The 13,724-nt window shown below is 48.2% G+C and overlaps 2 protein-coding genes across 2 annotated transcripts in view; one reads left to right on the forward strand and one right to left on the reverse strand.

The window, feature by feature from the left end:
• Window positions 1-552: 552 nt before the first annotated feature.
• On the reverse strand, window positions 553-2,356 carry LOC148144050 (uncharacterized). Its single transcript, XM_087975294.1, has one exon. The coding sequence runs from the start codon at window positions 2,354-2,356 to the stop codon at window positions 1,136-1,138; it is 1,221 nt and encodes a 406-aa protein (XP_087831420.1). The 3' UTR covers window positions 553-1,135.
• A 786-nt stretch (window positions 2,357-3,142) lies between these two features.
• Window positions 3,143-13,724, forward strand: part of LOC122544796 (uncharacterized) — a 62,110-nt gene continuing 51,528 nt past the window's right edge. The window contains exon 1 of the mRNA XM_087975295.1: window positions 3,143-3,228. Within this exon, the coding sequence (XP_087831421.1) occupies window positions 3,143-3,228 (86 nt within the window). The remainder of the gene's footprint in view (window positions 3,229-13,724) is intronic.

The raw sequence follows: 13,724 nt of genomic DNA on the forward strand, positions 1-13,724 counted from the left end.
GAACTGAGATGAAACCTATTTATATAAAACCTTAAGTCATCTCGAGAATCTGACTTCAAAGACTTTCTGGGATTTACACATTAATGAACTAAAACTTGCAACCTATTCTAAAAGACAAAAGACTTCACAACAATCTAGGTTTGTTCAATATATCCGATCAGTTGCACTATACTGTGATCTGTTGCTATAAATTCTGTCTTATGATCCTGTTCCACAGCTTCCTAATGAAGGAGCAACGCTCCGAAAGCTCGTGGTTCCAAATAAACCACTATAACCTGATGTGTGATTTTTTAACTTGATCCAACCCAGTCCATCTCTGGCTCCTCCACATCATTTCTCGTGAAGGCAGCCCACCCCTCCCGGTACTGCCAGTAAACTTTACAATGTTGATGAAACGATGCAGTACCTGTACTCCTTAAAAATTTACAATTTCTAATGATACTAGCTACTCATTCACTGCTCCATCTGATACACGACATTAGAAACTTGGTGCAGGAGGCTGGAAGAAATGAGCAGCTTTAAAACAAAAATCCATCTGGAGCTCAAAGCTTTCAATGAGAGTCTGAGCCCAGCAGTAAGTTCAGGTAACCTTTATCAAGACCCAACTTTGTTACAGCTTCAGATTCCCCCAGCAAAAAGGTGTAGAAAAAGTAGCTTATTTTTTTAAAAACAGCTCAAGGTCAAAGAGTACACAGTCTCCCCACCCCCCACTTTCTTTACTATTAGTCAGCACCAAGTTATCCCTTTGTAATTGGATCCTTGGTACAGCCTTAACCCGTAGGAAGTATTGCCTCACTCAGCAATTTCAACCCAGACCCTGTATCCAAGTGAGTTTCTCCCTGTTCATTTCTGCAGGTGGGGGAGTCAACCACACTGCTCTGGGTCTGGAGTCACATGTAGGCCACCCGGGTAAAGGATGCAGCTGGGACAACTGAGTGAATCCTTTCCTGCAAAGGCAGTTTCCTTTCCTAAAAAGGGCATGAGTGATTCAGATGGGGGATCTCACGCCCCCAACAATGGTTTCATCGTTAGATTCCGAACTCCAGACTTCTGACCGAATTCCAATTCCACCATCTGCCACGACGGGATTCAAACCCAGGGGTCCAGTCGATAATGGGACTCTGCCATTGCTCCTTCAATCCCCCTGCCATGGCACGTGAACTCGCTGGTGCCTCTGCAGATGGGAAGAGCGGGTGAATCCCTTCCCACACTGAGAGCAGGTGAATGGCCACTCCCCAGTGTGGACCCGCTGGTGGGCCAGCAGGGTGGAGGCCTGTGTAAAGCCCTTCCCACACTCAGGGCAGCTGAAGGGTCTCTCCCCCGTGTGGACCCGCTGGTGCTTCAGTCTGTCGGATGAATTGCTGAAGGCTTTCCCGCACTCGGGGCAGGTGAAGGGCCTCTCCCCGGTGTGGATCCGCCGGTGGGTCAGCAAGGTGGAGGCATGGGAAAAGCCCTTCCCGCATTTGGGGCAGCTGAAGGGCTTCTCCCCCGTGTGGACCCGCTGGTGCTTCAGTCTGTCAGAGGAATTACTGAAGGCCTTCCCGCACTCGGGGCAGCTGTAGGGCCTCTCCCCCGTGTGGATCCGCTGGTGCCTCAGCAGGGCGGAGGAATTGCTAAATAACTTCCCACACTCAGGGCAGCTGAAGGGTCTCTCCCCAGTGTGGCCCCGCTGATGCCTCAGCAGGGCTGATGAATTGCTGAAAGCCTTCCTGCACTCGGTGCAAAGGAACGGCCTCTCCCCGGTGTGGACCTGCCGGTGGGTCAGCAGACTGGAGGCCTGGGTAAAGCCCTTCCCGCATTTGGGACAGCTGAAGGGCTTCTCCCCCGTGTGGACCCGCTGGTGCTTCAGTCTGTCAGAGGAATTACTGAAGGCCTTCCCGCACTCGGGGCAGCTGTAGGGCCTCTCCCCCGTGTGGATCCGCTGGTGCCTCAGCAGGGCGGAGGAATTGCTAAATAACTTCCCACACTCAGGGCAGCTGAAGGGTCTCTCCCCAGTGTGGCCCCGCTGATGCCTCAGCAGGGCTGAGGAATTGCTGAAGGCCTTCCTGCACTCGGTGCAAAGGAACGGCCTCTCCCCGGTGTGGACCTGCTGGTGGGTCAGCAGACTGGAGGCCTGGGTAAAGCCCTTCCTGCATTCGGGACAGCTGAAGGGTCTCTCCCCCGTGTGGACTCGTTGGTGCTTCAGCAGGTCAGAGGAATTCCTGAAGGCCTTACCGCACTCTGTGCAGGGGAACGGCCTTTCTCCGGTGTGAGTGCGCCGATGAGTCTCCAGGGCAGACGGGAAATGGAAACTTTTCCCACAGTCACCACACTTACATGGTTTCTCTACGGAGCAGGATCCCTCAGGTTTTTCCATGGCCAAAGCTACGCACAAAAATGTGTGGAGCCCCTCCCTGCCATGAATCCCTCTTTCCAGGCTGAATAACTATTTCTGGCTCCACACTCAGTGCACTGCAACAGTACGGTCTCTCATCCAGTCCCACTGATTCTGAAAACATACAGAAACAGGAACCAAAAAGCTTTGCTCCTTCTCACAGAATCACAGTTGAACATTGTTGCGTTCCCAATGGATTGAGTGACTGTCCGACATTGACATCAAAGTGAGGACTGCAGACACTGGACACTCAGTGTCGAAAAGTGCGGCGCTGGAAAAGTGCAGCAGGTCAGGCAGCATCCGAGGAGCAGGAGAGTCGATGTTTCAAGCATAAGCCCTTCATCTGTTGATTTTGAAACTTCCAAATTCAGATCTTCAAATAATCTGTAAAAAGAGATTACAAAAATCATCACTGTCAGTGCAGGGTAGAAATTCAGAACAAGCAACTCTACTTTCTGCAAAACGTTTTTTTCTTTTGTTACTCCACAAAATTGAAAGTATCATCCCACTTTCTCTCTCTCTCCCCCTCTGTTCTCACTCTGCGCTAATTCTCCTGAAGGTGCTGATTCAGGATCTTACAGGGGCAGAAAAGCAAAAATGTCAAGTCTGACATCTCTCTGAATTTTGGATAACTCCACCTCAAAGTTGATATCTTTCCCAATATTGGAATACTGCTGAGACTGAACAGGTCTGATTTTGGGAAACAAATACTGTGTCAATTCAGGGTGAACCTGCAATGCAGCTTCTTGACGAACAATGAGACACGAAATGGTTAACATCCCCAGGAAGGGGGAGAAAAGGAGACATCAAGGTATTGACACCGACACCAGAGAGAAAGTTAACATGCCGATCAGGTATCCAGAAACAATCTAGGCCCGTTTGCCAGCACTTGGCCCATTTTCCTTTAACCCCTTCCTGTTCATATACCCATCCGGATACCTTTTAAATGTTGTGATTGCACCAGCCTCCACCATTTCCTCTGGCAGCTCATTCCTTACACACACCGCCTTCTGAATGAAAACGTTGCCCCTTTCGTCCCTTTTAAACCTTCCCTTCCCCACCCCACCTGCCCACCATGAACCTATTACCCTTACATTCTGGAGTATCCCATCTCAAGGAAAAGACCTTGACTATTTACCCCATCCATGCCTCTCATGATTTTATCAACTTCAGCCTCCAGCGCGCAAGGGGAAACAGCCCCAGTCTGTTTGGCCTCTCCCTATCACTCAAACCCTCCAACCCTGGCAACATCCTTGTAAATCTTTTCTGAAGCCTTTCAAGTTTCACAACATCCTTCTGATAGGAGTGAGACCAGAACTGCACACAACCTTCCAAACGTGGCTATGGTTCTGCTGAACAATGGCAATTTAATTCCAAAATATTAATTTCTTCATGAGAAGGGAATAATTGGCAATGTAGCTGTAAGAGGCCTCTTGCGGAAGAGTGAAGAACTGAGTGAGAGAACTTTCCATTAAAATGGAGAGGAACAGAGTGATTCTGAGACTGGGGACTTAAATCTAAAGCAAGGAAATTACAATGGCAGCGGCACAAACAGGCCACAACAAATGAAGGAACATTTTTGAAAGAAATGACAAACATTTAAAGAGCACCTGGAGGAACTGCAACAGTTGTCCATTCCTGTCTGAAAAAATAAAACACAGAAGGTGACACAGCCACGGCTAACAAGGGACATGATGGATAGGACTAGATCCAAAGGAGTGGCGTACAAATTGGCTCAAAATAAAGTAGCAGATCTGAAGACTGTGAGCAGTTCAGGTTTCAACAAAAGGATTGGTCAAAAGGGAAAAATGGGGTATGTGAAGAGGAAAATAAAATTAGAGAAAACAATAACAATGAGAACAGACAAAGTTCTCATGTGGAACAAAGAGATGGCAGACCAATTAACCACATATGTTGCTTCTATCAAAACACAGGTAACATCCCATGTTGGGGTACACATGGTCCAATGAGAGCAGAACTGAAGGAAATGAGCAGTTGTGGGGAAGTGGTGTTGGGGAAACTGATGGGATTAAAAGTTTACAAATCCTTGTGCTGGTAACCCACACCCCAAACTATGGTCTGAGGTCATGCAATTGGAAAATCTTGGGCTGATCTTAGCAGAACTGTTTAATGGTAAGGTCCTATGGAGTGTTACTGAACAAAGTGACCTTGGAGTGCAGGTTCATCGCTCCTTGAAAGTAGAGTCATAGATAGATAGGATAGTGAAGAAGGTGTTTGGTATGCTTGCCTTCATCGGTCAGAGTATTGAGTACAGGAGTTGGGAGGTCATGTTGCAGTTGTACAGGACATTGGTTAGGTCACTTTTGGAATATTGTATGCAATTCTGGTCTCCTTCCTATCAGAAGGATGTATGAACCTTGAAAGGATTCAGAAAAGATTTACAAAGATGGTGCCAGGGTTGAGAGATTTGAGCTATAGGGAGAAGTTAAACATGCTGGCGGTTTTCCGTGGAGAGTCGGACGCTGAGGGGTGACCTTATAAAGGTTTATAAAATGATGAGATGCACGGATAGAATAAATAGACAAAGTCTTCTTGCTGGATGGGGGTAGTTGATAACTCTAGAACATTGGTTTAGGGTGCGAGGGGAAAGATTTAAAGGAGATGTAAGCGGCAATTTTTTCATGCAGAGAGTGGTAAGTGTATGGAATGAGCTGCTGGAGGAAGTGGAGAAGGGTAGTGCAATTGCAACATTTAAAAGGCATCTGGATGGGTATGTGAACAGGAAGGGTTCGGAGGGATATGGGCTGGGTGCTGGCTCAAGTTATCCCTCCTCCTGCATTGAATTTCAAATCCATCTTCATCATGTCTTTCCTCCACTCCTGGCATTCTCTTTTCTCCTGTCTACAAACTGAAAATAACATCAACACATCAATGCTCTCCTGGTCACTGCGATCTTGGAAGTACCCAGTTTCTGTTCCAGCGCCACAAATGATCAGATTCATTCACCTCAAATTCACAGTCCGCCTTCGTGTCATTCTAGATGTCTCTCTCTCTCTCCCCCACTCCCTTTTCCTGTTTTAAGGCCACACAGACCAAGCTCAGGGCCAGGTCTCTCAGAGTGAAATGAGGAAATTCTAGTTGAATGACACCAACTGTCACTTCTCTCCCGGAAATGACAGCTGATGGTGCCCTCACCAAGATGGCCGCCCGCGCTCCCCGCCCCAAGTCAACATGCGCCTTATCCTTACAAAGATGGCGCCCTGTTGCCCGGGCAACACGAGAGCTCCTTCGGTGGTGAAGTGGGCCTGGGGAGGCTTTATTCACGGCCTCAGGCCTCGCCCTCGGAGTTTATAAACTCCCCAGTCTCCCTCCTCCCGCGGTTCCCAATCCTACCCTGTCTCACTGTCTCCTCTCCCCGGGATGTTCCTGAAACCTGGTCCTGTTCTGAAGAAGGATCACCGGACCCGAAACGCCTCCTCGATTTCTCCCGACACGAGCTGCCGGACCTGCTCAGCTTTTCCAGCGGTTTCTGTTCCTGTTCCTTCAGCCGCCGGCGCCATTTCTCTCTCGCACTCAGTAACTTTGCCTCACCGCACGCATGCGCACAGGCAGGGCCCTATAGAGAGGTTTCTAGATTGCATGGGATCGTGGGAACTGAAGGTGCCATTAATGTCGTGAAATCCAGTATCCCATATGCCCTCTTCACTGTCCTATTCACGTGTTCATGAAGTTAATGAAGAAGGGCTCATACCCGAAACGTCGATTCTCCTGCTCCTTCGATGCTGCCTGACCTGCTGCGCTTTTCCAGCAACACATTTTCAGCGCCGATCTCCAGCATCTGCAGTCCTCACTTTCTCCTCCTTAATGAAGTACACGTCAGGGGTAAATCATTCATCGATTTTAGATTTATACATTGAGTGGAACACTACAGGTGTTTAACTCTAAACTCTAGTTCCAATTCAGTGTCAGTATAATCGCTTTTTATCTGCTCTAAAATAAGCATCGAATCAATGCACTCCATCTGATCCTTCTTAACGTTGATTTTCTTTAGTTTGCAGATTCCAACACTGTTTCAATAATTTATTAAAATCTACTTCTGGTAAATGGGCGTCACTGGCTGGCCAGCATTTGGTTCTCCTTGAGAATGTGGTGGTGAGCTGCCTTCTTGAACCGTTGCAGTCCAAACCCTGTACGGTGACCCACAGCATCTTGAGGGAAGGAATTCCAGGATTTGGACCAGTGACACTGAAGAAACATTTCCAAGTGAAGATGGTGAGTGGCTTGGAGGGGTACTTGCAAGAGGTTGTGTTCCCAGGTACCTGTTTTCCTGGTCCGTCCAGATGGAAGTGGTTGTTAGTTTGAAAGGCAATTTGTAAGGTGCTTTGGTAAATTTTTGCAGTGCATCTTGTAGGTACTACACACTACTGCTTCTGAACAGTGGATATGGTACCAATCAAGCAGGCAACATTGACCTGGATAGTATGAAGCGTTTCAAATACAGTTGAAGCTGCAACCCCATCCAAGCTAGTGGGGAGTATTCCATTACACTGCTGACTTGTGGCATGCAGAAGTTGGAACAGGTTTTGGAGAGTCAGGAGGTGAGTTACTCACTACAATATTTCTGGCCTCTGACCTGCTCTTGTAGCCACGGTGTATATATGGTTCATCTAGTTGAGTTTCTGTTCAATGGTTAAACCCCAAGGATGTTGATCGTGGGGTATTTAGTGACAGTAACATTGTTGATATCACAGGTCAGTGGTCAGATTATCTCTTTTGGGGATGAGTCATTCTGTGACATTTGCATGGCATTCATGTTACTTGCCACTCATCAGCCCATTGGATATGGTTAAGATCTTGTAGCATTTCAAACTGAACTGCTTCAGTTTGTGGGGAGTTGTTTATAGTGCTGAACATCTGCAATTATTGCGACATCTCCACTTCTGAACTTATGATGGAGGAAGGTCATTGATGAAGATGGTTCGGCCTATGAACTCCTGCAGAGTTGTCCTGAAGTCGAGATGACTGACCTCCACAAATCATAGCCATCTTTCCATGTGCTAGGTATGACTTAACAATTAAGACATATAAAGCTAATTGAAGGAATAGGTCTGAGACAACCCTCTTCAGGGTGTCTCCAGTGCAGGTTTTTCTGTTCTCGAAACAATCTGATAAATGTTGACATTCATCAGCCTTTTGATCTTGGCAGTTTCCATTCTCTCCAACATTTGTTTCACGTTAGCAAGTTGAATTCTTCTGCATTTTTCAGGAAAATGTTTTACAGAAGGTAACATTCTTAATATCTGTGTAATATTCCGTGGGAAAACTGTCTATAGTCCACCAGTTGGAGAATATTTCTCTGAAAAGGTTTGTCAAATGCCCTGCTTCCACAAGACCCAGTGTTCCCAAAGTTGAAGTACTTTTAACAGCCCCTTTATATTTTCCAGAATTCCCATGATAGGAGACATGTGCCACTTGTACCCACCACAAATCTCCTGAAACTGGGTGCGCTACAAAAGTCAAGCAGGAAGATTATCAGTAAAAAGGTCTGGTTTCAATCACAGAGTTATAGACATCTAGAGACACACTGCACGGAAACAGATCCTTTGGTTCAACTCATCCATGCTGACCAGATGTCCCAAGCTGACCCAGTCCCAAGTTCCAGCCTTTGGCCCATATCCCTCCCAGTTGCCTTTTAAATATTGTAATTGTACCCATCTCCACCACTTCCCTGGCAGCTTGTTCCACACACACACACACACACACACCACCCTCTGCATAAAAAAAATTGTCCTTGAGGTCACTTATTCCTTTCTTGCTACCCACAGCACCTCTTCTCTGTTCCCCACCACCCTCAGCACCCCTGTCCATCCACAGCGCCTCATGTCCATTCCCACCCTGCCACCCACAGTGCCCCATGTCCATTTCCCTCTCCCCACCCTCTGCCCACCCATCCATCCTCTCTCTCTCCCCTCACCCTCCACTCTCCATCTCTCTCTGTTCCCTGTCTATTCTCTCTCTCCACCAATTCTCTGCTGTCCATTCTTCCACTGCCCTCACCCTCTCCTTGCCACTCATTCTCTCTCTCCACCCACCCTCTGTCCCCGTCCATTCTCCCCTCACATTCTGCACCCCACACCATTCTCTCTTCTGCCCCCCCCCCCAACACTCTACTCCCACATTCTCCCTCTCAGACCCTTCCCCCCCATTCTCTGGGTCCCCCACACTCAGCCCCGCAGGCCTTTCTCTCCCCCCAAGTCCTTCTCCTCTCCCTCACCCTCTGCTCCCCTGTCCATTCTCTCTCTCTCTGTTCTCCACAGCTCCACCCAGCCCCCGTCCATTCTCTCTCTATTCTCCCCAGCCTCCGTCCATTCTCTTTCTGTTCTTCCAAGCCCCACCCTAGAGCCCCCATCAATGAGAGGAAGGTGGCAGGGAGGAGGAGGAGCTAGAAAGATAGGGAGCTTATTTGAAATTGAGTTCCCCAATGTTGAGTCCTCCCAACTCTATGCAGCCCGGGCGGAATTGTTCCTCCAATTTGCAGTTTGAGTCGTTGTGGAAAGGGAGGAGGCCAAAGATGGTTATGTCAGAAAGGGAGTGGGAAGGGGAATTAAAATGGCTGGTGACCGGGAGGTCCAGTCAGCCTCTGCGGGCCCAGGTACGATGCTCGGTGAACTGTTCCCCAAGTCTCCCCGATGTAGAGAAGTTCACAATTGGCAAACACATGACAAATGCAGTACCACAATGTAAAATTATAGCTTCTGCTGTGAAAAAAAAGCAGAAAGGAGGTGTATTGTTTAAATGGTGATGTATTGGGATGTGGAGCAAGTGAGGATTGCAGATGCTGGAGATCAGAGTCGAAAAGTGTGGCACTGGAAAAGCACAGCAGGTCAGGCAGCATCCAAGGAGTAGGAGAGTTGATGTTTTGGGCATGAGCCCTTCATCAGGAATGATGTGTGAATGTACAAAGGGGGCTCAGCGTCATTCCACACCAGTCAGTACCAGTTGTCAGATAGATGCAGCAAACAATCAGCAAGGCCAGTGATATGTTAACAAGACGAATTGAGTTCAGAAGTAGGGATGTCTTCCTGCAGTTAGGGGGTCATTGAATGTATTCAAGGCTGAGTTCGTCTGATTTTGAACAACAAAGAAGTGGATGTTTATGGGGGAAGGCAAGGAAATGGTTTTAGAACAGTTTCAGTCCAACTAGTCCATCCTGACGATGTTCTCAATCTAAATTAGTCCCAGCTGCCTGTGTTTGGCCCATATCCCTCCAAACATTTCCTATTCATGTACTTGTCCAAATTTCTTTGAAACATTGTTACGTTTCCTGCATCCTTCCTCTGGACATTTATTCCACACACAAACCGCGCTCTGTGTTTTTTTTTAAAACTGGTGCCCCTCATGTCTTTTTAAAATCTTTCTCCACTCACCGTCAAATTTTGCTCCCCAATCTTGAAACCACCCCAGAGAAAGAAGACCCACCGTTCACTTCATCTATATCTTTCATGATTTTATAAATCTCTATATGGTCACCTCGCAACCTGCTGTGCTCCAGTGAAAAAGTCCCAGCCTATCCACTTAGATGTAGTTAGATTCATATCCAGCTATGATCTGTTCAATGCTGGTGCAGGCTCCAAAGACCAAATGGCCGACTTCTGTTCCCACTTCTCTTACTGTGTCCAGGACAGCAAAAGACTATAAGACATAGGAGCAGAAAGTAGGCCATTCAGCCCATCAAGTCTGCTCATACCATTCAATTGTGACTCATAGGTTTCTCAATCCCATCCTCTTGCTTTCTCTCCATAACCCTCGATTCCCTTGGTACTCAAGAACATGTGTCTCAGTCTTAAATATACTCAGTGACCTAGGCTCTGCAACCTTCTGTGGCAATGAATTCCATAGATTCACCACTATCTGGCTGAAGAGGTTGATGTTTATCTATGTTCTAAAAGGCCTTCTCTTTACTCTGAGGCTGTGTCCTCGGGTCCAAGTCTCTCGTACCAACGGAAACATCTTCCCAACGTCCACTGTATCCAGGCCATTCAGTATTCTGTGTGTTTTAATTAGATCTCTCCTGAGTGTGGGCCTGTTAGTCAGCATGAAACAGAACCTTCAGGATGAGGTACAACAGACATTAGGTTTGGCAAATGGAAAGAGAGTATGTGGGATGGAGATTTTCAGCTTCTAGGGAATAAGAGAGGAAAGAGAGTTCATTATAAATTAGAATTGTTCAGGTGGGCCAATGGGCCAAGGAGTGGCAGATGGAGATAATTTAGAGAAATGAGAGGTGTTGCATTTTGCAACTGTATAAGACATTGTTTCGGCCACTTTTGGAATACTGTGTTCAGTTCTGGTCTCCCTGCTATAGCAAAGAGGTTGTGAAACTTTGGAAGTGGTTGGAGAAGATTTACAAGGCTGTTGCCATGCTTGTGACCTACAGTGAGAGGCTGAAGAGGCCAGGGATATTTTCCCTGGAGAATTGGAGGCTATGGGGGTGATCTTATAGATGTTTATGAGGGGCATGGATAGGGTAAATACCCAAGCACTTTTTGCCAGGGTAGGGGAGTCTAAAACTAGAGGGCATATGTTTGAGGTGAGAGGGGAATGATTTAAAAGGGACGTGACCGGCAAGGTTTTCATGCAGAGGATGGTGCAAGTGTGTAACAAACTACCAGATAATGACAACATTTAAAAGGCATCTGGATAGGTACATGAATAGGAAGGATTTAGAGGGATATGGGCCAAATGCGACGAGGTTAATTTCGGATATTTGGTTGGCATGACAAGCTGGGCCGAAGGGTCTGTTTCCATGCTTTATAACTCTCATCAGCTTTGCTGAAAGCAGAAGAGTCAGAGCACTTTCAGAGCAGCTTTCAAAGATGTTTTGCCCTTACTGGGAGCAATAGGCAATAGGTGCAGGAGTAGGCCATTCTGCCCTTCGAGCCTGCACCACCATTCAATATGATCATGGCTGATCATCTTTAATCAGTATCCTGTTCCTGCCTTATCTCCATAACCCTTGATTCCACTATCCTTGAGAGCTCTATCCAATTCTTTCTTAAATGAATCCAGAGACTGGGCCTCCACTGCCCTCTGGGGCAGAGCATTCCACACAGCCACCACTCTCTGGGTGAAGAAGTTTCTCCTCATCTCTGTCCTAAATGGTCTACCCCGTATTTTTAAGCTGTGTCCTCTGGTTCAGCACTCACCCATCAGCGGAAACATATTTCCTGCCTCCAGAGTGTCCAATCCTTTCATAATCTTATATGTCTCAATCATATCACCTCTCAGTCTTCTAAACTCAAGGGTATACAAGCCCAGTCGCTCCAGTCTTTCAGTGTAAGGTAGTCCCGTCATTCCAGGAATTGACCTCGTGAACCTACGCAGCACTCCCTCAATAGCCCGAATGTCTTTCCTCAAATTTGGAGACCAGAACTGCACACAGTACTCCAGGTGTGGTCTCACCAGGGCCCTGTACATCTGCAGAAGCACCTCTTTGCTTCTATTTTTTTCTCTTTTTTTTCGGGTGGCCAGTGAACACTCCTGTTTTTTGTTTTTTTTTCTTTTATCTCCTGTTTTTTTTTTCCCCCCGACACTACCACCTAAGTGCGGTAGTGCTTATTTTATCCCCAGCACCCATGGTGTGTGTGTGCAGGTGTGAGACATAGTGGAAGACACAAAGTGCACCAATCTTTATTCAATTTCCACCACCAGGAAGATAGGAAAACACCCGGGTGGCCAGTGACAAACACTGCCCTTCACATCAGAGGGCAGTGCTGTGTGATCAAAACAGTGAAGGGGAGGGTAGGTACTAAATCAAAATAGAATTGGAGGGAGAAATGATGCACTCCACTCCCTGCGGTGCCCACCTCTCCCTGAACAACTCCAGGGTGTTGGTGGACACCGCGTGCTCCTTCTCCAAGGACACCCAGGCTCTAACGTAACCGCGGAAGAGGGGCAGGCAGTCAGCGCTAACGACCCCCTCCACGGCCCGCTGCCTGGACCTGTTGATGGCCAGTTTGGCCAGGCCCAGGAGCAGACCCACGAGGAGGTCTTCAGACCTGCCCTCCCTCCTCCGTACCGGGTGCCCAAAGATCAGGAGCGTGGGACTGAAGTGCAGCCAAAAACAGAGGAGAAGGTTTTCAAGGAAATCAAAAAGGGAGTGCAAATGCCCACACCCAATATACACGTGGTCCACGGACTCCACAGCGCCACAGAACAAGCAGTTGGGCTGGGAGTCCGTGAACCACCGCAATCTGCGGTTGCAGGGGACTGCTGCGTGCAGCACCCTCCACCCCAGATCCCCGAGAGAAAGGGGGAGGACTCCCGCATAGAGAGCCCTCCACTGGGGATCCCCACCGCCCGGTGGCAAATGGGCACGCCAAGGCGTGTCTGGACGGTGAATGAGGGAGAAGAGGTGGACGGTGTGCAGCAGCAGTCTATACATGGCTCTCCTTTTCACCTCCCTAAACGAAACAAAATTAAAATTTCGGAGGCGGCTCAGGTTGTGGGGCCTCTTTGCTTCTTTTTTTTTTTTCTTTTTTTTCTTTTGACACTGACCCAGTTAGCGCAGAGTGCTAAAGTGAGCAGAACCCCTGACACTCCTATTTATTTATTTATTTATTTATTTATTTTCCTCTTTTTAACCCCGACACTACCACCTAAGTGCGGTAGTGCTTATTTTAACCCCAGCACCCATGATGTGTGTGTGCAGGTGGGAGACACAGTGAGAGACACAAGGTGCACGAATCTTTATTCAAATTCCACCACCAGGAAGATAGGAAAACACCCGAGTGGCCAGTGACAAACACTGCCCTTCACATCAAGGGACAGTGCTGTGTGATCAAAAACAGTGAGGGGAAGGGTAGGGACTAAATCAAAATAGAGTTGGAGGGAGAAATGATGCACTCCACTCCCTGCGGCGCCCACCTCTCCCTGAACAACTCCAGGGTGTTGGTGGACACCGCCTGCTCCTTCTCCAAGGACACCCGGGCCCTAACGTAACCGCGGAAGAGGGGCAGGCAGTCAGCGCTAACGACCCCCTCCACGGCCCGCTGCCTGGACCTGTTGATGGCCAGTTTGGCCAGGCCCAGGAGCAGACCCACGAGGAGGTCTTCAGACCTGCCCTCCTTCCTCCGTACCGGGTGCCCAAAGATCAGGAGCGTGGGACTGAAGTGCAGCTAAAAACAGAGGAGAAGGTTTTTAAGAAAATCAAAAAGGGAGTGCAAACGCCCACACCCAATATACACGTGGTCCACGGACTCCACAGCGCCACAGAACAAGCAGTTGGGCTGGGAGTCCGTGAACCACCGCAACCTGCGGTTGCAGGGGACTGCTGCGTGCAGCACCCTCCACCCCAGATCCCCGAGAGAAAGGGGGAGGACTCCCGCGT

This window comes from Chiloscyllium plagiosum, unplaced genomic scaffold (genome assembly GCF_037043375.1).
Source record: "Chiloscyllium plagiosum isolate Xiang-an unplaced genomic scaffold, Cpla_swu_hap1 HiC_scaffold_27, whole genome shotgun sequence".
Lineage (NCBI taxonomy): Eukaryota > Metazoa > Chordata > Chondrichthyes > Orectolobiformes > Hemiscylliidae > Chiloscyllium > Chiloscyllium plagiosum.